This window comes from Peromyscus leucopus, chromosome 3 (genome assembly GCF_004664715.2).
Source record: "Peromyscus leucopus breed LL Stock chromosome 3, UCI_PerLeu_2.1, whole genome shotgun sequence".
Classification (NCBI taxonomy): Eukaryota; Metazoa; Chordata; class Mammalia; order Rodentia; family Cricetidae; genus Peromyscus; species Peromyscus leucopus.
Genome location: NC_051065.1, coordinates 27,863,238 through 27,887,302, shown reverse-complemented (window position 1 = coordinate 27,887,302; position 24,065 = coordinate 27,863,238). Strand labels below are relative to the sequence as shown.

Sequence of the window (24,065 nt, the reverse complement as noted above, 5' to 3'; positions counted from 1 at the left end):
ACCTTATTTATTAATTAAATTATTTATCATCTGTGCTGGAGATCAAACAGAAGAGTTTCACATTCCAAAAGCAAGTGTTCTTCTACCCCTGAGCTACATTTCAATCATACTTAAAAATCTCATTCCTGGGCCATTAAGATGGCTCAGTGGGTAAAGGCACTTGCTGCTAAGCCTGAGGACCTCAGTTCAAATCCCAAGACCCACATGATGGGAGGTGAGAGCTAACTCCTGAAAGTTTTCCTCTGACCTTCATATATATATATATAGATAGATATAGATATACACAAAAAACAAATCTAATTTTCAAAAACCTCATTCCTACTTAGTGATAAATATATTCATGTATGTCATGTACAATTTATACAAACAGCCTGAAGGCAATTTATATAATGTTTCTATGTGCCTACATTCTGTATGCTATCACCCAAGGGAAGGTGCAGGATTTTCCACTTGTAGAAGCATTATTTGGGGACATCACATAAAGAGTTGACATTTTTGAATCATTTTATATTTTGGCCTTTTCATATGTTGATTTTATTGGAAAAAGTTGTAGAACTGACCTAAAGAACTCTACAAGCAATGACACTTGGAAGACAAGCTAGGTAAAAAGCACATTCCCATGCCCAAAACTATTTTCACTAGTCTAAGTACAGCAGGGTTTTCTACTGTAGACCCAAATTTGAGTGAATTAGTCTTAAAATGTGGAGCCACATCCTGTAAATGATTGTACTTTGGTTCATACAGATAAAGTGGCTGCAGCTTTCATCAGGGAAAGTCCAAGCTCCACGAGGCCTTAGGGCAGCGGTAACGAGAGTGAGGGGACACCATGCACCTGAATGAAGGGGTCACGAGCCACCATCTGGGGAAGGGGAACTCTGCCACTTGACACCTCCTTCCACTCTCTGCTGTGCGTGAGACTGAACTTAATTCTCTAGACCGTATCATTCAGTACACCATTCAAATGTTCTGATGTGCCGCCACATTCACAGCATCAACATACTGAAATATATAATGCTATATGCACTCAGAAAACTTCTTTCTCTCCTAAGGAGTAATTTTCTCTGCAATAGTACAAAATGACTGCAGCTTCTGGATTATGTTTTAAAAATCTCAAAAAATTAAAACTAGGATTATGGCTTAGAGGTAGATTAGAAATTATTCACTTAAAAATTATAGGAAGACAGATAAAGTCACACTGTAAGAGAATAATGTTGAAAAAAAACTTGCTTATCAATCTTCATCTCATTTGGCTCTGGTTGACATTTTAAGACAAAAGTCCATCAAGAGAATTACTGCCTTTCAATATTTTGTTTCTGGAAAAAAGCCTTTCCAAGTTCATATGTGCTGATCATAATGGCACAAGCAGGAGCAATTTTAACTAATCGAGGAATTAGACCTGAAAAGAGAATAGGAAAAAACAAACAAACAAACACATTTTACCTTATTTTTTAAAAATGTAGCATTTAGCTTCATAATAACCAAATTAAATGAACTGCAATACCAAGTCCATATCATAAATAGGTAGCAAAGAACAGAACAACCTGCTCACCCCCAACTTCAAAATCAAATTTTCCTCATAACAAAAATCTACTATTGAAGATTACTTTACCTTATAACAATATTTAGGAGAAAATAATAAATATAAAATGTTACCTATCACTTCTTCCTAGAAGTTAATTATAAGCAAGGGTTCTTACCTGTAAACAACCCAGAAAATCCATTTTCAGCAATAATGTTCTTCATTATAGCCCAGGTTGACAAATGCAAAGGCACAGGAACTATAAATGTTAAAAGAGAAAAAAATACTATAGCACATAAACCATAACTCAACAGTTTGTATTACAGATCTGTCCTAGCTTTTGTTCTATGGTGAGACACCATGACCAAGGCAGTTCTTGTATAAAAAAGCACTTAAGTGGGGCTTACTCACAACTTTGGAGAGTTGGTCCATGATCATCACGGTGAGAAGCAGACAGGCATGGTGCTGGAGCAGCAGCTGAGAGCTTTACACCCTGATCCTCAGGCAGCAGAGGAAAGGGAAAGACGAGGCCTGGCCTGGGCTTTTTAAGCCTCAAAGGCCACCCCCACTGACACACCTCCTCCAACAGGCCATACTTACTCTGACAAGGCCACACCTTAATCTTTTCCAAACAGTTCCACTAACTTGGACCAGGCATTCAAATATATGAGCCTATGGGGCCATTCTTATTCAAACCCTCACAAGATCATATATAAAGGTGCTTATTACCTTTGGTAATATAAGATTTCATTATATTAAAAAAATACCTGTTTATCTGTGAGTTTCAATCTGTTTTGTTATGCTCGAATATGTTCTTACTACATATCCTAGCCTGCCCTGCTCTCTAGCTGAGGCTAACCTCAAGCTCACAAATCTTCCTGCCTCACCTGAGAGCTGGGGTACAGATGTGAACTACCAGATCCAAGTTCAATTTTTAGTAGCTGGCTTCCTTAAAAAGATGGCAGCTCTACTGCAAAACCATGCACACATCTGTATACAAAGCACAGAGGAGCGTACACAATCAGTGGTGTTACTGTTTGTACTTCCTTCATGTCAAGAGTCTTTCACCAAGAAAAATGGAAGACACAGAAAACCCACCTAATATATCTAATGTATTTCTTGTAATCTAAGTCCAGAGAAGCACTTTCATTTCAATTTTATTATCCATAGTTTAACAGAAGAAAAAAAAATTTTTTGCCTAAGAATGGTTCTGAGGATGGGTCATTCTAGTGGTGCTTTGCTTTAATCACAACCCTTCTAATTAGATCTGCACTATTTCCTTCAAATGACAGGTTTTAGGTAGCAATGCCATCTCAGTTATTTCCACTCAAGTATGCGGGGGATGGACAACAAAATATAAAAACTTTGCTAAAGGAGCATGCCACTACATTCAAATATAAAGCCTATAAGTAACTGTACACACTTGACTCTCATTTCCCATAGTTTCTGTAGAGTTGGCTGAATCCACAGAATAAAGACACAGTAAGTTTGAAAACACCTCTCAGGAGCAGGCAAGCTCTCATGTGAATAACTCACTCACAGCTCAAGAGTTCTGTCTTCACATGGGACCAGCTGACAATGAACGAACAATCTTGTGTTGCCTTTTCTGGCTTTTGAGAACTGCATAGCACAATTTTATTCACCAATGTTTATATTGATGACAATCCTTAGTCATGAAGGCAGACTAAAGAACATACCCTAAGCAAGCTGGACAAAAAGGGAAAGATTACAGAAAAATATCCTCTAAAAATGCCTATTTTAACTGTAGACTGAGTGAATGGACTAAAGAAAACCCAAGCCTTGACAATATGCTGATGGACAGGCTCCTATCACCCGTGAAGAAACAGACTGGATGTGAAAGGCAGAAATAAGACTCCAGTAAACAGAAGACAAAGCACACAGGGAGGGCTGTGCTTAGGGCTCTGGACAGACTCCCTCTCAGGGTTCCTATTAAACAGTCTTACTACGCAGGCAGCTAGACCTCAACTCCAGATCCTCCTGTCTCAGCATCCCAAGTTCTTGGGATTATGTTCATGTACCACCACTCAGAGATTGACAAAATAGATTTTAAGGCAAAAATGATCCAAAAAGACAAAAATCACTATAATGTACTAATACCCAAAATATTTCTTAAGAATTAAAATTATTAAAAATTCAAATAATATTTTAAGTTATCAAATATGTTTGGAGAATGTGAAACTTAACCTCTAGAAAACAGACAAATTTGGGTCAAGTTTAAAATGGTGAAGCTAACTAAGCATCACGTTGTTAAAAAATAAATTAATCCGTGCATTTATGAATATGCACCATGGCAGACATGTGGAGGTCAGAGGACAACTTGTGGGAGTCAGTTCTCTCCTTCCACTGAGTGGAACCTGGGGAGTGAAATCAGGTCATCAGGCTTGGTGGCAAGTACCTTACTTACTGAACAATCTTAGTGACCAAAATTTTGAAAAATTATATAAAAATGACATATTCATAGATGAGGTAAATGTTACAGAACTGGCACTTACTACAGCCTATGTGCTTCTGCAAGCTCCCTGTCTTCTGGTAGGTTTTGAGGGCCTCATTTCTTGTTGTACTGCTGCCTGGCACCTACCACAGAGTGGACATGCAATAACTGAGTAACAGATGAAGAACGGACACATCATCCCATATCAACTCACTTTCTTTATGCCTAGCGTGGTGGTTTGAATGAGAATGCCCTCTACAGGCTCATGTATTTGAATCCTTGGTTCCCAGTTAGTGGACTAGTTTGGGAAGGTAGACATGGCCTTGTTGGAGGAGGTGTGTCACTGGGGGCTCCACCATTCCAGTGTCTCTTGTCTGCCTCTCTCTGCCTCAGCTGTAAGCTCTGTGTTGTTCCAATCCCAGGCCTGCCTGCTGCTGCCATGCTCCCTGCCGTGACAGTCATGGACTCACCCTCTGAAACGCCAGTCCCCCCTAAACACTTTCTTCTACAAGCTGCCTTGGTCATGGCGTTTTGTCACAGCAACAGAAAAGTAATTAAGACACTTAGAGATAAGTGAAGTCATTTCAAAACAGAGCAAAGTTATGGGGGGGGGGCAGATAAATAATGTGTAATACAAATGACGTATACTACAAAACAGTTTCAAGTGATTTATTGTGTAACTTTGTAACCCATATGTATCTTGTTAGAGTAGTAAGCAGTTACTCAAGTGGAGTAATAGGTCAAAGTGAGCAATGAGAGTCACAGAAAACAAAACCCCAACTCTTCTTTAAGCTTCCCCACCATGCGCTGAAAAGGAGAGGCACTGATTAGAAAAAGCAGTAATACAGGAAAAGATGGCCTCCTTGTCCCGGTCCCAGTGCCAACACCACAACCATGCTGCTTAGGAGAAATTACACCAGGTAGAACACTTCTACCAGATACTTAATGGATCAAACGTATTTTGATGAGAAGGAAGAACAAATCAAAAATAATTCTAAGCTAACAAAGGAAGACAGTGCTTAGACAGCTAGAAGGCTCATACAGAGATAAGAGACAGAGTATAAACTATAATTACCTACCAGGCTTCATTAGTGTCTGATATTAGAGGAAACTTGGTATTTAGTAGGTCAAAGATAAACCCATTCAGATTAATTTATAGAGGTCTATAAACAACATTTCTTTAATATTATACTGCCAACTTTATGCAAAAAAAAATTCACAGGCTAGAAAGGTATTTAAATTAAAATAAGCTGTCATGAAGCTTATACAAAACATTGTACAAAGAGTAATTCCTTTAGGCCTGTTACATACTCTTTCTTTTTTCTGTTCTTCTCACCTCCCCCTCTTTTCCAGGTGGGTCTCACCACGTACATTAGGATGGTTTTGAACTTACAATCCAGCCTCCACCTCCTAAATGCTGGGATTACAGGCATGCACAATCACAGCCAGGTGTGCTAGACTTCTAAACCACAGTAAAGGATGGTATGTGTGGTGAGGGCCGGCAGAAGTAAATAAGAGTACACTTTCGTTCCAGAAGAAATTATAGGTTACAAAGAGGTAAAAAATAAACATGAAAAAAAAGGTAGGGGAAAAAGTAAGAACACAGAAGCTAAACATCAACTTCATGAAAAAAGTTCCCAGTAATTTCCTACCACCTTTCGTGGAGACAAGGTCTTGCTATGTAGCCATGGAGGGCCAGATTGTTTTTTTGTTTTTTTGGGTTTTTGTTTGTTTGTTTTTTATCATTTATACTGATTTGTCTAGATTTATTTTATTGACTTATTTCAAAGAATACTTGGTGAATAAAAATATAAATTTGAAAACAAACTACAAGAAAAATTATAACAACGTAGCTTTTTGTGATAAAAGTAATTTTTTTCCTTCAGAGCAGTTAAGAGACAGATAGGAAACAGGCTTTAAGATTCCTGGACACTTGTTAGTATTTCTCTAGGTATTCCATTCTACCAGCACGTCTCCCTCAGTTTCAGTAAAGAGGACTAAGGTCTAAGAAAAACAACAGTGTTTCCTGACTACGTATTCCTAACAAAATCACACAAGGGCAACAGGGACATCTGTAAATGCTTCAACTCACCTTTACCATTCTCGTATGTCCAGAGCTGTGTCTGTTTCTGTGTTTTCACCACGTCAAATGGTAAAGTTGCAACAGCGGCAAACTATCAAAAAGTCAATTTAAATCCTTAGGTTTTCAAAAAATATTTTAAAAATGTATTATCACATTATTTAATAGGGATAATGACAAAATAATAAGCTGAAATGTAAAATAAACCAGATATATACATAAAGAGTTTTTAATGATGAAAACAGGTTACATCTCAAGGTTTCATCATAAAACTCCAAAGTAAACTGCCTCAGAAAAATCCATTTTCTTTCCTGACCACACAGCTGCCAATTGCAAAGACAGCATCAGTCCTCTGTGGCTTTACACCAGTGTTTATACCTTCTGATTCTACGTGTCATACGATACTATTTTACTATGTACTGTCAGTGTGGATGTGAGTGTGTGTGTGTTGGGGGGGGGGGTCTCATGTAGCTCAGTCTTGCCTTCAACTCAACTGAGTAGCCAAGGACTACCTTGAACTCCTGACAATCCTGTCTATACTTGTCAAGTGTTGGGATTATAGACAGGAGCCACCACACTCAGCTTTTTAACATATTTTAAAGTAGAAATTCTCCAGTATGTATTTAGCATATGAAAATTTCCAGCACACATTTTTCAAATATTAGACAAAATAAATTTAGAGGTTAATGAAAATGTACTTCAAACTTTTAGCCTCTATATATCTTTTAATGGATTTTACAGTTGCAAAGGTTCAAAAAATCACATTTTCTAAAGTTTTCTCAAAGTGATACAATTTAACACCCTTTCCCATATTGCCTTAAGTAAGATTTTAAAAGATACTTAGATTCCTTTAAGAATGGTGTCATATCTGATAAAATATCCATATAGTTTTTTTGCTTCCTAGCTCACATTTGAATAAATACATTAATAAAATGCCTCTTAAGCATCACATTTTATTTCATCTCAACTCTGTGCTGTTCTCGAACTCAGCTGCAAAGATTGCAAACATGAAATACACTGCCGTTTTCTCATCTCCAGTCAAGAGGCAACGGGCTGCAACTCCACGTTCTAAGTGACAGTTAAGACAGCTTTGTTTGTGGCACCATCATATCCATGTGCTTTTTCAGTTGCACAGACAAATCTTTATTTGAAAGCTGTTAAAGCTACCAATAATTTCCAGACTAAAAATGAACATTTACGTTCAGTAGCAACATTAAGCTGGAGTCTTTCCTATTCCTGAACAGCTGGCGCGTCCTGACGCCGTCACTCCCTGCTAATTATTTACCTCTGTGTCACTGCAGCTGAACTGACCGACATTAGATCTGAACTTGTTTTCTCACTTCCGCATGTCCAGCACCAGCTTCCTTATCCTAGGGTTTCTGGCACATTATTCAAATTTTCCTGCAACTTTTCACCTCTCCACTCAGCCCTAACTCTCACTTGTCTTTCTTAAAGACAAAGGATGTCATCACACAGTCCAAGCTGGCCCCGACCCAAGTCTCCTGGTTCCACCTCTCAAGCACTCAGAGCTGACTTAGTCCTGTCGCTCTGTAACTACCATCTGTCTGTGTCATGCGGTAAATGATCACACATTAATTCTGGAAACTCTTTATGGCCAAGGCGGTGGTGAGATGAATCTGCACCACCTGAAGGTAGAGGAGGGATGAGCTTCCTATTCCCCAAAATGGTCCTTTGTGAGTCTTGCCTTCTGGTTTCTGTTTCTCAGAATTCCTTCAGAAACTTCTCAATAGTCAAAATGTTCCCAAAGAATCATAGCAGCAGAGACTAGAATATCGTCTGTTTGATTTGGTGATTCATTTTAGACAAAACTCCATGACTATTAGCTAACCATATCTACCAGCGTTTACTGAACTAATGTACTGTAAAATACTCTGTAAGAAAAAGTTCTGTATCCACACAATCATGATGGTACCTATAATTAGCTAACCAATACAAGTTTATTCAAAAATGAATGTGCATAGAATAAAAACATAAATAGGAAGTACATTTGAAAATATTTTAATGGCTAATAATTTATTTCCTGAAAACAGGAAAAAAGTGTCCTCTCAACATACATGAAATGCTAGATAAGATCTTGTTCTGTTTTAATACTAATTAGCAAGTATCTGGAATATTAACAACAACAACAACAACAGAAAAAAAAAACAAAAAACTTACAGAACCAGACAATGCCCCTGCAGTAAAGTTGATCATAAATGTCGGTTCATATAAACCAGACTTCTCACACAACCAGTTCTTTACAATCTCATAGTTATACCAGTACATTGCTATAAAACAGAGAATGAAATGAGCACAAATTTAGAAACACAATGTAGACTTTGGAGAATAGAGCTATGATGTTACAAATCAAAGTAAAACACAAACTCTAGCCTTGACACACCGTCCTTTATGCTTAAAACTAGACGGGATTAAAAGAGGGGACTGAAATTCTAAGTATTATTTTAACAGTCTTTTCACAGAAACTTCTCCATCAATATAGCTGAAGTATAGTAAACACTCGACAGGGCAAGCGGAAGAATGGACATACACAGGGTGATCTAGAGCACAGTGTAAGAATGCACACCAAAGACAAATCACACTGAACAGGAATACCATAAAAGGCCATACACGATGGCTAGATGGAGGTATCCCATAAATCAGGGTAGTTAGTATAATTCATGTTACATACTGCATGAATAAAACCATGGGAGAGCCTATTTATGATGGAGGATATTTAATAAAATTAACACTTCCATTTAAAGCAAACTCAAATTTCTTGAAAATATGGAGATTAAAAAGTGTTTTTTTAGACCGATAAAAGATATGCACCAAAAACTTGTAGAAAATGTGACAGCTAATGTACAGGAAGAAAAAAGTTAGGATAAATAAATATAAAAACATTGAAGTCATAATATATATTATTTACAAATAAACATAAAAACATTGAAGTCCTAATATATATTCTCTACAAAGAAGCTCAGAAAGATATTTAGGCAAATTAGTGTTTATTCATCTTTTAAAAAGTAGCTAGATATCAGCTAATAGGGAAAATTCAATTGCAACTATACTACCCACAAAACTTTATAAAGCTTATTTATTATAAATATACAACTTTAAAAAGAACTAGCAAGGCCCGATGAAGCAGCTCAAAGAGACAGCACTGACCTAGCACATACAATGTCCGGGGTTGAGTCCCCATCAAAACCAAACACACACACACACACACACACACACACACACACACACACACACACACACACACACACAAAACCAAAGCCTAGAGGATGTAGTATACCTACTAAATATATAAAAAGTGTATATAACCTTTATGAAGAAAATTTTAGATAGCTACTGGAATACTTTAAAGAATATTATTAACACAAATATATCACTCTTAGAAAAGAAAAATAAGGCAACAGCAAGATTTTTTTATAAAGCGATCGTGATTTGGACAGTATTACTAGCAAATGAGTATTGTACAAATGAACCAGGAAGACCAAACTCCATCCATACATGAAAATCTCTTTACAAACTAAAGTTACTCAATGAATGATGCTGCAATGACTTATATGTTGGGTCATATTCCCAAATCAATTATCTCTAAACAAATGGCCAATGAAACAATGCCAACCTTTATAAGTAATCACTGAAATACAAATCAAAGTGAGACACTTTAAATGATCAAATAAATATAATTTAAGGACCTTGACAATGAAGAGCTTATGGAAGTGTAAGACATCAGAAACCATCATAATTGATGATAAATGTATCGATCCACACAATCACTTAAATTTTGTTTTACTGTGTGTGGGTATATGAGTCCACATGTAGAGGTCTGAAAATAATTTTCAGGAATTGGTTCTCTCCTTCTATCTATGGGTCCTGGAGATTGAACTCAGGTTGCAAGGGTTGATAGCAGGCACCTTTATCTACTGAGCCATCTCACTGATCCTATTTTGTCCCCTCTGCTGTTCTAAATAATTTAAAATTTGATTTTATGTGTTTTTCCTGCATATGCTGCCATGCTTGGTGCCAACAGAGATCAGAAGAGAGGTCAGATCTGGAACTGGGTTATGATGATTATGAGCTGCCATGTATGTCTGGGAACCAAACTCAGGCCGTCTACAAGAAAAGCAAATGTGGCAAGTGCTCCCATCTGCTGAGCCATCTCTTTGGTTTTTTTTGTTGTTTTTTTTTGGGGGGGGGGTTTCGAGACAGGGTTTCTCTGTGTAGCTTTGCGCCTTTCCTGGAACTCACTTGGTAGCCCAGGCTGGCCTCGAACTCACAGAGATCCGCCTGCCTCTGCCTCCCGAGTGCTGGGATTAAAGGCGTGCGCACCACCACCCGGCTCTGTTTTTTTTTTTTTTTAGACATGGTCTTACTGTATAATCTCACCTGGCCTCAAACTCATGGTAATCCTCATCCCTCAGTCTCTCAAGGGTTGCTATTACAGACATGAAGACCACACCTGGTTTTATTTGGGCACAGTGGCACACACCTTTAATACTAACACTGGAGGGGCAGAGGCAGGCAGACTCCATGAATTTGAGGCCACTTTGGTCTATTTATCCAGGTCATCCAGGGCTACATAAAAAGACCCTGTCTCAAAAAAAAAAAAAAAAAACCCTCACTTTTAACTACCTAAATTAGAAATACACCTAAGATATTTAAATGAATCAGCAAGTCCAATATGGAAAACTGTTGCACAGGTAAAATAAGAAACTGTATAAAATTTATTTCAGAGCAGTACTATTTTATTTGTACATAGACAGAATTAAAAGTAAGGAGACAGCTCTAGAATGTATCTTATGAAAAGTTTTGAGTAGGAAGAAGGTGGGAGGGTGGTTTTAAAGATCAAAAACTAAACACTGTATTTTTAAGCATAATACTTAAGAAAACATATTATAACCAAATAGATGATAGAAACCCAATATGGGGCCAGTGTGGTGGCCCAGTGGGTAGGGCGCGTGCTGCTTTGTCTGAGAACCTGGGTGTGAAATCCAGAGCCTGCATCGTTGAAGGAGAGAACCAACTTCTGTACTCTGACTTTCATGAGTGTCTTTAAAAAGCTGGTATGGAGGTTACCACTGGGGTTACGGTGTGGGGCAGCAGCAAAAGGGCCCAAATGGCTTCATGATCTAACACAGGACGTCCAACCCCATGTGGTGACAGGCCAAGTCCACAGGGGTGCAGTCTGCAAACGCGTGTCTGTGTTTCTTTTTACATAACAGAATATATTTGTAAAAGTAAGCTGGCATAGAAGCCGATTACTTACTTTTCGTCTCTATATAGTATAAGTGAACTTATTTGATTTATAATAGTCTTATAGAATACTTAATAGGAAATGTTTATTTTTAATTACTGAAAAATTAAGAGTTCAGTTAATTTTAAGATGGTCTTAAGTACATTTTGTAATATTTTGATTTGTATTTTAATTGCCTTATTATGACTTGTTTAGGACAGTGTTAAGGTAGTCTGTATTATCTGAGAATGAATATGTACCAATGAATGTTTAGCAACAATAAGAAAACACAAGAACCTGAATTAGAAACTGTTCAATCAATAAAGGCTTGTGCAAGTCTCAAATTTGAATAATGAACTACAAATCTGTGGTCAGTACAGAAAAAAATTTACTTTTAACCATAAAGAGTTTAAAACCTAGTAAAATTAATACATGACCTAAGTCAGAGGTCTAAAATGAATAGCTACTAATAAGACAAATCCCACCTGAGAAAGGCACGTCTCTAAGTAGAGTTGGAGCCCAGCCCTTCCAGAGGGAAATCCAACCTTCTTCTGACACTTTCCCGCTCACAAATCCATGGAGTTCCTTGTAAGAAAACTTCTTAGACTGCATCTTAGTTCTGATCAGTTCTAATGGACTTATCACTGTTACTGCACCAACTAATACAAACACGAGAACAGAAAGATTAAGGTGTATACGGTGGGAGCCAAATTTAACACTTCTGTTTTGGTTTTTATCCCCTCCCCCACTTCCACAAACTATGCACTCAAGTTTCCTGCTTTGGGGAACCTGCAGCAGTCAGCAGTCAGCACACCAAGAGTGCAATGAGCAAGCCTCACCCTGGAAAAGAAACTCTCCTTCTAGGTTAAGTCTGTGTTTTGCATTTTTAAAAACTTAATTAGCTGACAAAGTAAAAGGCTCCTTGTGGTATTTACAGATACACATTGTTCTGGTTGACTTGTTTCCTGCCCCCACCTCCACGTGGACCCTCTCCTCCCTGCATGCTTCTGCCCCAGTAGTCTACCTTTCTACATTAATAGTTCATGTCTATGTTACCCTCAGTTACTCTTAATGTCTCTAAAGATTGAAAGAGAATAGCTAATGATGTCAAAAGATTTTTTTCTCATGATAACTGTGCCAAAGTTGTACCTCCTCTTCATTTCAACTCTTTCAAGGGTAATACTAAAAATGCCCGAGCCAGCCAGAGAACCACTAGAAGCCCCAGTCAGTACTCCCAGATAGACAGCAACAACTACTTCATCTCCTCTGCTCTTCTGGATGAAGGGTCTCACTATGTAGCCCTGGCTGGCACAGAATTCTCTATACTGGACCAGGCCTTCAGAGATCACCTGGCTCTGTCTCTCAGGTGCTGGGATGAAAATCCTGTACTACCATGCCCAGCATGAGCCTACTTAACAGGGAATGTTTGCACAGACACAATTTTCCTTCTGACTAAGCTCTGAATCCTAGAGTTTATAAGAAATGTGATTAAAGCTTTGGCTTGAAGTCATGTGTGGACTCAAATACATTAGAAATTTAGGTGAATAAGAATCAATTCTAACATCACTGTTAAGTAACTATCTAAGATTCAATGAAGATGAGATAACCCTATCTCATTCTGACGGTCATCACTTCCTTACTGAATGATTTGTGGAGCATAGATAGCAATAATTAATACAAACTAGAACACAAAATACATCATACCAATATTCTGTACGTTCAACAGACTCTCTGTAAAATAGCAGAATCTAAATAGATGTTCTAAGTAGAAATCTAAATGAAAACAAGCTCATTACTTACATCTGGCAACAATCCCAGCAACTATTGGTATTCGGGTTTCATTTTCTCCTAATTTAGTTCTCAAAAAAGCACTTAATTGTTCATAGCAGGTAAAATAAATAACTGTGGCAGGAATTGCCATCACTCTGTTAGAAAGACACACAAAATATGTTCAGAATTATCAAAAGGCCTCAGCTATACTGCTAAGCTCATATATTACAAGTTTTTATATGGGATAAACTAAAAAAATCACCCCGTGAGAGAAATCCGCTTGTGTGCATATCTGCATGTACATATGTGTATGTACCTGGATAGGCCTGTGTGTGTACATGCACAAAGCAACAAGGTCAAAGTTGGGAGTCTTATTCAGTATCTTTCCATCCTGTTTCTCTTTGGGATAGGGTCTCTCACTGAACCTCAATCTCAGTGATCTGGCCAGCAAGCAGCAGGGACACTTGGGTCTCTGCCTCCCCAGTGGTGTGACTACAGATGCGCACCAGTGTGCCTGACATAGTGAGTGCTGGGGATCACAACCAGAGAAAGTGCTCTGCCATCACTTGAGCCATCGTCTTCCCAACCCCAATTTCTCTAAAAAGTCTAAGAACAACTGTAAAACAGTTTTAAACCACAGATCATACATCACAGTGGCTTATAAGAAGTAGATTACAGTTACACTGCCAGGATTATGTATGTTAATTGTGAGGGAATTCTGATATCAAAGGGAATTATTAATTAAATTCAAGTAAAACTTTCAGGCAGCAGTATGTCATATAGATTAATGCAATAAGAAATCACCTTAGGGGACTGGAGAGATGGCTCACTGGTTAAGAGCACTGGCTACTCTTCCAGAGGTCCTGGGTTCAATTCCCAGCACCCACATGGTGGCTCACAACTGTTTATAACTCCAGTTCCAGGGGATCTGACACCTTCACACCAATGTACATAAAATAAGTTAAATAAAAATATTTTTTTAAAAATCATCTTAGGCATTAAAATATATGCCTCAAATATGACTCAAGATTGAATAATCCCCTCTGAAAGACAGAGGAAGTTGTGAAAAACAAATAAAACAAAGGAAGCCAAAACATTTGCTGGAGCTTTTACATTTAGCTTTGCAAGTTTACCATATTCATTCACAAATTTGTACTTAGTAGAGAGCTAGAATTGGATATATAAATATTCAACATACCTTACAGTTTTAGTACAATAAAAAGAAAAACACAAAATTATTGATTTTTGTTACAAAAACAAATCAAAACGAAACAAAAAACGTAGATAGCAAAAACAACACAGAGGGCATGGTTGCTTAAGTTTTCTATAATATCTCCACGAGGGCCAATCTTGTATGTTAACCTTTAGCCACTAGAATGTTCCTGAGGATAGTACTTTAGATTATGTCTGAAGTTCTACAACAATTTATTTGTCTAGACTGACTATGCAACAGTGTGATTTGTGATATACAACTACTTTCTTTCTGGGGTATGACATTTTTTCAGCTGCATAAACACAATGTTCCATGTAGCCAACATGCAATAATAACTACATTCTGAAACTCAGGTGAGTTTTCCAAGGCAGAAATACTTCACACACTGCAGTTACTTGTTGCCAGAGTAAGTACATCCTGTGCTATGCCAGGAAAAGGATTTTAGAAAGTGACATGTGTCTTTTTCCTTCCCAATTATACCTGGTATGCTGTAACTGTAATGGACCATATACATGAATATAACCTTCCCTGAGTTCTGTGAGTCCTTCTAGGACATCAAATGTACAGTTGTGAAACTCATAAAACAATACTTCAGGAAATGAAAGAGTCCTAATATTAAAATGCAAGAGTCTGTTCAACCATGCTGATGACAATCATGCTTAGTAGAAAACATAGTAAATTTCAACTTACAGAGTAGGAGGCAGGCCACTCCAAAGGGATTTAATGCCCTCATTTCGAAGAATTTTTAAAAAGGCATCCTAAAGTTACAATAGAAAGGTAAACAAAAATATATCTTTAAACCTGATAAAAATTTATAGTAATAACTGATAATCTGAATATTTTAAACATCCATTTCTAAAATACAAGTTTCTTGGACTTATGGATGCCCATTCTTTAAAAAACAAAGACAATTTCACATATATAAGGTGGAATGTATTCTTACAGACTGAAGTCTCCATTACTTGTTCTTTTTTGTCAGGGACAAGGACAGAATCTCTAGTTAGTGGAAAAATACAGTGCTGTGGGACGGTCTGTATGTCAAATTGCTCTGATTGGTCAATAAATAAAACACTGGTTGGCCAGTGGCCAGGCAGGAAGTAGGTGGGACAAGGAGAGAGGAAAATTCTGGGAAGTGGAAGGCTGACGCAGAGAGACACTGCAGCCGCCGCCATGACCAGCAGCATATGAAGACGCCGGTAAGCCACCAGCCACGTGGCAAGGTATAGATTTATGGAAATGGACTAATTTAAGCTATAAGAACAGTTAGCAAGAAGCCTGCCACGGCCATACAGTTTGTATGCAATATAAGTCTCTGTGTTTACTTGGTTGGGTCTGAGTGGCTGTGGGACTGGCGGGTGACAAAGATTTGTCCTGACTGTGGGCAAAGCAGGAAAACTCTAGCTACAATACAGACCCCCAATAAGACAGAGAACTAGATCAGCTTACAGTCATGTTGCCTAGCAACAGGACATTGAGTCAGAGCCCTTGACCCTCTCACCCTGTAAACATCCTATACAAACATCCTGTTAGCTTGCCCCACCTTATGCAGATGACAGCTTCTTGCTCCCCCCATCCTTCGGAACTATATAAACCTTTGTGGAAGAAAAATAAAGGGCACCTTGATCAGAATCCAGACTTGGTGTCTTTCCTTTGTATCTCCTGTCCCTACATTCCCTCCTTAGGGTGGTCGAGAACCCGTTGAAGCCCTGCAGGCGGGGCACTTTTTTTTTTTTTTTTTTTAACTTATTTTACTTTGTTTCTACCTAACAAGCTTTTGAGGGGCTGGAAAGATGGCTCAGCAGTTAAGCTTGCTCTTCCAGAGGTCCTGAGTTCAGATCCCAACACCCATGTTAGGTGGCTCACAACTGCCTGTAAGTCCAGCTCCAAAGGGATCTGATGCTGTCTTCTGGCCTCTGTGGGTACTCACACACATGTGGGCATAGATTCACACAGATACATATACATAAATTAAAAATTTTTAAATAAAAAGTTTTTATAAGATTACTATAAAAAGGAAGTACAGAATTGATCACAGAAACTCTCTTAAGTATGACATCTGAGATAGTGTCATTAAAGACCACTTTCTGAAGTATCTTGAGAGAAATCAAAAGCAGTCAGAAACTAAAGAGAAGCCTGCCATGAACAGACAAATTACAGACAAATTCTTACAACTTAATAATACAAACTCAGAATGGAGGGAAGGAGGACGGGAGGAAAGGGGAGAAGAAGAAAAAGGTCCCAGGGAGGACTGGAGAATTTGGAAGCCTCATATATTGCTTATGAGAAAGTAAAATGGTACACCCACTTTGCAAAACAGTTTGGCAGTTTCTTAAAAAGTTAAATGAAGTGGCACCACAAATCCCCAAAATTCAACTCTAGATATATATGCAGGAGATATTAAGACACATGTTCACACAAAAATTTAAATGTTCATAACTACATTATTCACTTGCTGCAGTGGAAATAACCTAAATGCCCATCAACTAATAAGCAGAGAAATAAAACAAGGTATAGTCATAAAGTAGTATGCTATACAACTAAAAAGATGTGGACACAATCACAACACTGTACCTTAAAAGACTGCGGAGAAAAGCCACTCACAAGTGGGAAGAGAGAACTTGTAGGACACATTTACTCTCCTCCTGCCAACCACTGCTCAGAACCGCACCAGCAAAAACCAAGAAGGTCGTAGAGATTTCCCTCACAAGGCTGCAATGAGGCACTCTAACACCTTCAGTGGGTTGGCATTACAGAAGACCAACAAGATGAAACTCCTGTCCCCCAGATAACATGTCTGTCTACTACACTAAGGTGGTGTCAGGAGAGGAACAGTGGAGAGGGAGGATTTGGGCCATCATCATGAGGTCAAGAGCCAAAACTCCCACTTCTGCCCAACAGTAAAGTTTCCCCCAAAACTTGCTGCCAATTGGAGGTGAGTGGAGAACCTAGATTTCTAGCTATGCTGCATTAACCATGTGATACTCCCTCTTCCTTTACGAAACAGTCCCCTACACCACCCCCAAAAAAGTTTAAACAAAACGTTTAACTGGAACTTGAGATTTAATAACAACACTCAAATGCCCATTCTAAGAACTAGGAAGGTGTTACACTAAATGAAGACAAGACAATAATAAACACTGGAAATGAACTAAGATGTCTGAGTTCCCTGACAAAGATTTCAAAACAGCTGATGTTAAAAACAAAACAAAATCATAGAATGATCATTTATCAACATACTTGAAGTTAGAAAAAAGAAGTGGACTGCTTCAGCTCAGAAACACACACACAACAGCATGACCGCTGAAATTGGGATGATAGACAGTGACACAAAGGAGGACATGAGAAGTAACAGAAACAAACAAGAGAACAGGAAGAGGCAAGTGGAGACCCTGACACCTGTAACTGCATTAACAGAATTCGTCTATTAATTAAATGACAAAAATTGACAGTGAATTTAAAACTTATCTTTAAGAAAAAAATGTTTCATTTATAGTGCTGCAAGCAGATTTAAAATGCACTGGAAGCTGGGCTTGGTGGCACACAACTTTAATCCCAGTTCTTGGGAGGCAGATCTCCATGGGTTCGAGGCCAGTTTGGTCTACATATGAAATTCCAGGCCAGCTAGAATTATACAGAGAGACACTATTTAAAAAACCAAAACAAAACAAAATTCAGTGCAAGGCCCAACAAATTAAAGCTGTTGTTTCACCTTACATTGGAATAGAAGTGTAATACAATTCCTCTAAAAATCTCAGAAATATTAAAGAATAAGTTTATTTCACATACTGTTCCCCCGCCCCAGACAAACAAAATGAATGTAGCAGCTTTTATTCAAATTATCTGAGAACTGCAAACAACCCTGAATGGAAATGTGGCACATCTACACCAAACTGTTGAGCAATAAACCAGAAGCAAATAATGGACTCATACAACAGCCTGGATGAATCTCCAGACTATTATGTAAGTGAAAAATGGCAGGCAACGCCTAAAGTAGCATATTGCCACGATTCCATTTATATAGCATTTTTTACAGGACAAAGTTTTCTAAATTAAGAACAGATTAGAGATTGTCAGGGGTTACAGAGTGGCTGAGAGAACAAATAAAATGGGTATTTTTCTTCAAAGAAAACAAGAAAGTCCTCACAGTACTCTTTAGAAGTGCATTAATGTTAATATCACCAAGGATTCGGGACAAACATACATGAGTCTGTTTGTATGTTTTAAAAATACGGGAGAGCTACAATTCTCAAAAAATTTAAAAATAACTTTAAAAAGCTACTTCTTTTTCCTATATAAACAAGATGAATAAGTTATAAAGGAAAGAAATACTTTTCTTTACCATGATTTGGTATAATGAACTTTTAATTCCTTTATAATTAGAAAGCCATATGTAAGAATAAATAAAAGAACAGAAAACATACAAAGACTCCAAACAAAAGCATCTCCTTACCAACGTTCCCTGGAAATTCCCTGGCTTCTTATACCATGCTTTCTTGCTTCCATTGTCACAGACACACATATGGTCCATGAGTCCGTTACTGTACACAAAACACTTTCCTAATAAAGAAGAGTCCAATAGCCAGGAGTTACTTCCTATAATTACATTGTTTTTACAGATAAACTGCAAGTACAGCGAGAATAGAAAAGTATGGAAAGAGAAACTCTAGGATGGAGCATACTTCATTAGTTCAATTTGCTTAAGGTAAGTCAGCGCTGGTCTCTAAACTCACACTGAAAAGTGACAACATGAATTAGTGGGTTTTATATTTTCAGAACCATGGCTTTAGAAAAAAAAGTTTGCAGTAGTATTTTTTAGGTTACCTAAGGGATGGGAGATGGAAGACAGAAAGAGCAGCATGTTTACATGTCAACTCCTGCACACAAGGGACATTGACGTGAAAACCTAAGTTACTAATATAAGTAGTGCAATGCTTGTCCTTTTCTCTGTTTGTACTGCTGTCTACCAGCTGTCAGCTCTACTAACTTACCACAACTTGTTCTAATGTCTTCTCTGTTCAATGACATATAATTCTCTGTGTCGTAATCTACAAGTCTAAACATCCCCTTCTGCTTGCACAACGTTCTTTAATGTACAAAAGTCTCTTTTTACTGTTTGCTTATCCTTATCTGAATTAGGATGGTTCATTTCACCTTTATTTGTATATACTCAAGACTGACTATAGAACTGGTATTCTTTCCATCTGATAAAATATAGAATTATTTCATGAAATTCCACACAGTCATACAATGAACAATCTTGCAATATAAAATAAGAGAGGGAAACAGGTGGGCTAACTGCAGACCTTCATCTCTCCCTTCTCTCCTCCAAATCCAGCTCCCCAGCCTCACCCCCATCTCTGGAGCAGACAACAGCTGTGGCCTCGTCCTCCTTTCTGCCCCCATGTCCAGTGAATCAGAAAGATCTTCTTCAACCTTCCTCCCCACTCATCCTATTATTCCAGGCCCAACTCTAGCAAGTTTTCCTCTGGAATACTAAACATACAGAACAAAGAATTTTTATTAAAAGCTGCACGGGACAAGTAACATATACAAGCAGACCTGTTAAAATATCACTTCTCAACAGAGACTCTGAAAGTCTGGACAGATGTTCTACAGACTCTTAAGAGACCACAGATGCCAGGCCACACTCTTATATCCAGCAAAACTTCCAATCACAATAGATGGAGAAATAAGACATTTCATGATAAAACCAAATTTACACAGTATCTGTCTCCAAATCTACACCTACAGAAAGTGCTAGACAGACACCTCAATGTAAAGAGGTCAACCACCCCCAAAGCATGAGGAACAAACAATCCAGACCAGCAAATCAAAATGGGAAACACACACAAACATGACCATCCTTCTGCTGTATACAAGAAACACACCTCAACATCAAGGACAGCCATCAACTCAGGGTTATAAAGAGTGGAAAAAGATATTCCAAGCAGATGGACCTAAGAAGCAAGCTGGTGAAGCCATTTTAATATCTGACAAAATGGACTTCAAACCAAAACTATCAGATTAGCTAGGGAAGGACACCACATATTCAAAGGGAAAATTCACCAATAGGACATTTCAATTTTTAACAATTATGCCCCAAACACAAGGGCACTCAAGTTCACAAAAGAAACACTACTACAGCTTAAATCACATATTGCCCCTCACACACTGATAGTGGGAGAGACCTCAACACCCTATTCACACCAACAGACAGGTCATCCAGACAAAAACTAAACAGTAAAATGCTGGAGCTAACTGTTATTCTAAAACAAATGGACCTAACAGATATTATAAAACATTTCAGCCAAACACAAGAGAATACACCTTCTTCTCTGCACCTCATAGAATTTTCTCCAAAGCTGACCACATACTAGGACATAACGCAAGCCTTAACAGATACAAGAACACTGAAACCCTATATCCTGTCTGATCACCACAGATAAAACTGGATATCAACAACAGACAGAAGAACGTCTACAAACTCACAGAAACTAAGCAACTCACAACTGGATGAAAACTGCATCAAGACGAAAGTTAAAGACTTTCTAGAACTGAATGAGAAAGAGTACAAGGCACACCCACACTTACAGGACACAATGAAGGTGGTTCTAAGAGGAAAGTCCATAGCACTGGGTACCTACATAAAATTAAAAAAAAAAAAAAAAAAAAAGCAGAGAGACCTCATACTTAACAGCACTTCTGAAAGCTTTAGAACTAAAAGAAGAAATCACACCCAAAAGGAATAGATGGCAAGAAATAATCAAACTCAGGGCTGAAATCAAGAAAACCAATAAGTTCATTAAAATACTTTTAAAATATGTTCAACATCCTTAGTCATCAGGGAAATGCCAATCAAAACTACTTTGAGATTTCATCTTACATCTGTCAAAATGACTGAGATCAATAACAAGTGGCAACTCACGCTGGCGAGGATGTGGAGTAAGGGAAACACTCCTCCATAGCTTGTGGGATTGTTCCCCTTACACAAGGTCTGGAGGGAGTGCAAACTTGTATAGCCATTCTGGGAATCAGTGTGATGGTTCCTCAGGAAGATGGGAATCAACCTACCCCCAAGATCCAGTTATACCACTCTTGGGCATATGCCCAAAGGACACTTCATCCTACCACAGAAACACTTGTTCAGTCATGTTCACTGATTCATAATAGCCAGATATTAGAAGCCATCTAGATGTCCCTCAACAGAAGGAACAGCATGCACAGAGCCTGCTTAGGTCTGTACCAGGTCCTTTGTGTGTCTGTTATAGCTCCCAGTTTAGTGTTTTTACCCCTGAGAGTGTAAACGAGTGGGTCTCTGATTCTTGTGCCTTCTCTTAGGCTCTTTTCCTCCTGTTGGTGTGTCTTGTCCAACTTCAATGTGACGGTTTTCTTTTATCTTACTGTATTTTATTTTGCTATGTTTTGTTGTTATCTCTTAGAAACCTGTTCTTTCCTAAAGAGATAGAAAGGGGCTATTCTTACCTGAATAGCATATACTCACATATAGTCATTCTCTACTTCAGTAAGGTAGTCCATAAAAATGTTATGATATAGATGGATAGATGTATTTATATACAATAAATAAAGGATAGCTACCATACACATTTTCTCTGCCTACACCTCATTGGGTACAATTAAAAGGTGAAAAAATGTTTCTAGATAAGGTATCAATTCTAATAAATTAACAGAAATATTATGCAAACAAAAATGAGCACAGTAACATTTTTAAAAAGTCTAACAATACTCTCAGGGTATCAAATATACATACCTTTGGGGAATGGGTTGTTCTGGACTTGGAGTCGAATCTTAATAACATCCAAAGGTGTCACTATGAATATAGAAATTTTAATTATTCTCTAAGACCTATGTGGTCATTTAAAAAACTATCCATCAGTTCCTACTTTTCCTCATTTCTATGCAATGGATAAACTGTTTATCTAAAAACAGCACTGAATGTGAGTTTCACCAAGGAGGTGTCCTACTCACTGCTCCTAAATGCAGTTCTCCGTATGTCTGTCCTGGGCTAGTGAAGACAGACTTCAAATCACTTCTCACAAGTACAAGTCATTCCTATCTGCAACTACAATTCCAGATTCACTGTGTGAATCTAACACAGTGTGTTAGAACCAACGCACTACACTCTTAAAATATGTTCTTTAAAGCAATGAACCAAAGTCCTAAAAGTCTAAAAATTTGAGAAAAACTTCATATTACAAGTAACTAAAACTCAGACAGTGCGAGTATTCCCAACCTGATCAATTTATCTGCATCAAATAAAGCCTGTAGGAAACAAAATTTGGGGTAGGCTAGCCATAAATCATCTTCAGCATTACCATCCATTTGGGAACAACAAAGAAAATCTGCATCTTATTTTCATTTGCATCCTTTATTTCATGAAAATAAGATAAAAAATACCAAATTGTAGTTTCAAGAAAAACTATTCCTCATCAAAGAACAAGAAAGTCACATTAGATAATTTGTAAGGTTATTATGAACTTGAACGCTGACCTAAATATACACTACAAAGCAACTGGTTTATATGTTCTAATCACTTCTTATCTTAATAAACTAGTCAACTTAAAAATCATTCAAATGGTAAGGTACCATGTATGCCATTTGGCTATGTCTATAAGAAATGCACTATACAAAACATAAAAACGTAATCCTTAGAAACTTAAACTCTTAAGTTGCCCAAAATTATATTATTCCATATGTAAATGTTTTATTCCTTTTCTATTTTAAAAGACATAAGAGAACTGTAAAAGTTTAATACCGTTGATAGAGACCTCCAATAACTTATTTTAAAACCAACCAATTTTCTTCCTCCTTTTTCTTTTGCTTTTTTGTTTTGTTTTGTTTCTCTATTATATAGCCCTGGTTGTCCTGGAACTCTTAATGTATACCAGGCCGCCCTGCAAAGATCTACATGCCTTTGCTTCCCAAGTCCTGAGATTAAAGGCATGTGCCCCTGCACCTAGCTGAAACTCCTTATTTTCAATTAAAAGATAAACCTCAGAAAAATTGGTATTCGAGAGTGTAGCCACGACCTGTGAGTGAACAGGCAAGGACAGAAACTCAATCTCTTCCTTTTCTGTTCTTTTCCCATTGTCGTGCTGATGAAGAAATTCTGGCATCCTGCATGTTGCATACTATCATTATTCTGGGGCTGAGACGGCCCAGTGAAGGGCCTGCTACACAAGAATGCAGACTAGGCTTTGAATCCCTTCACCCACGTTAAACATTGGGCCCAGTGGCATTGGACTGTAATCCTAGCACTGGGGTGGCAAAGACAGGAGGATCCTTGGGGGCTTGCTAGCCAATCATTAAGCTCCAGCTTCAGTGAGAGGCTGTCTCAAAAAATTAAGTGGAGTAGGACTGAAGAAGACATCCAACATGGAACTCTGGCCTCCACACACACTTGCATACACATATGCATGCATGCATATGCACACACATACATACAAAGGCACACACAGGAATAAGGTAAAGAGCACAGAAGATGTTGACATTGACTTCTGGCTGTCACATGCACTCATACACAAACAAGTATGTATACATACACACATCCCTCAAAAATAATATCATTACCTCACAGATAATAAACTCTAATGGAACATTCAAAGTTACATAATCTGTACTGATAACATAATTTTACCCATTAGTGATGTCAGCATAGCTCCAGTACAAGAGGCAATCATTTGCTGAAGAGGTGTCACTTGGACTGTTGGTGGTGGCCCCTCGGTTTCTGGCTCCATATTTTTAACTAGTCGAAAAAGAATCTGTTGAAGC

At 37.9% G+C, this 24,065-nt stretch overlaps 1 protein-coding gene across 2 annotated transcripts in view; it reads right to left on the bottom strand.

Annotated features, from left to right (window-relative positions):
- Positions 1-207: 207 nt before the first annotated feature.
- Positions 208-24,065, bottom strand: part of Slc25a40 (solute carrier family 25 member 40) — a 28,632-nt gene continuing 4,774 nt past the window's right edge. The window contains exons 3-12 of one of the 2 annotated variants that reach the window (XM_028862247.2): positions 23,932-24,055; positions 22,045-22,104; positions 18,727-18,833; positions 14,967-15,034; positions 13,094-13,218; positions 11,779-11,952; positions 8,230-8,339; positions 6,064-6,145; positions 1,698-1,778; positions 208-1,396 (exon numbers count right to left, since the gene is read on the bottom strand). In XM_028862247.2, coding sequence (XP_028718080.1) covers positions 1,290-1,396; positions 1,698-1,778; positions 6,064-6,145; positions 8,230-8,339; positions 11,779-11,952; positions 13,094-13,218; positions 14,967-15,034; positions 18,727-18,833; positions 22,045-22,104; positions 23,932-24,031 — 1,014 coding nt within the window. In that variant the 5' untranslated portion in view covers positions 24,032-24,055 and the 3' untranslated portion in view covers positions 208-1,289. Of the gene's footprint in view, positions 1,397-1,697; positions 1,779-6,063; positions 6,146-8,229; positions 8,340-11,778; positions 11,953-13,093; positions 13,219-14,966; positions 15,035-18,726; positions 18,834-20,867; positions 20,917-22,044; positions 22,105-23,931; positions 24,056-24,065 lie in introns of those variants that run through there. The other variant, XM_037203535.1, reaches the window with a different exon arrangement.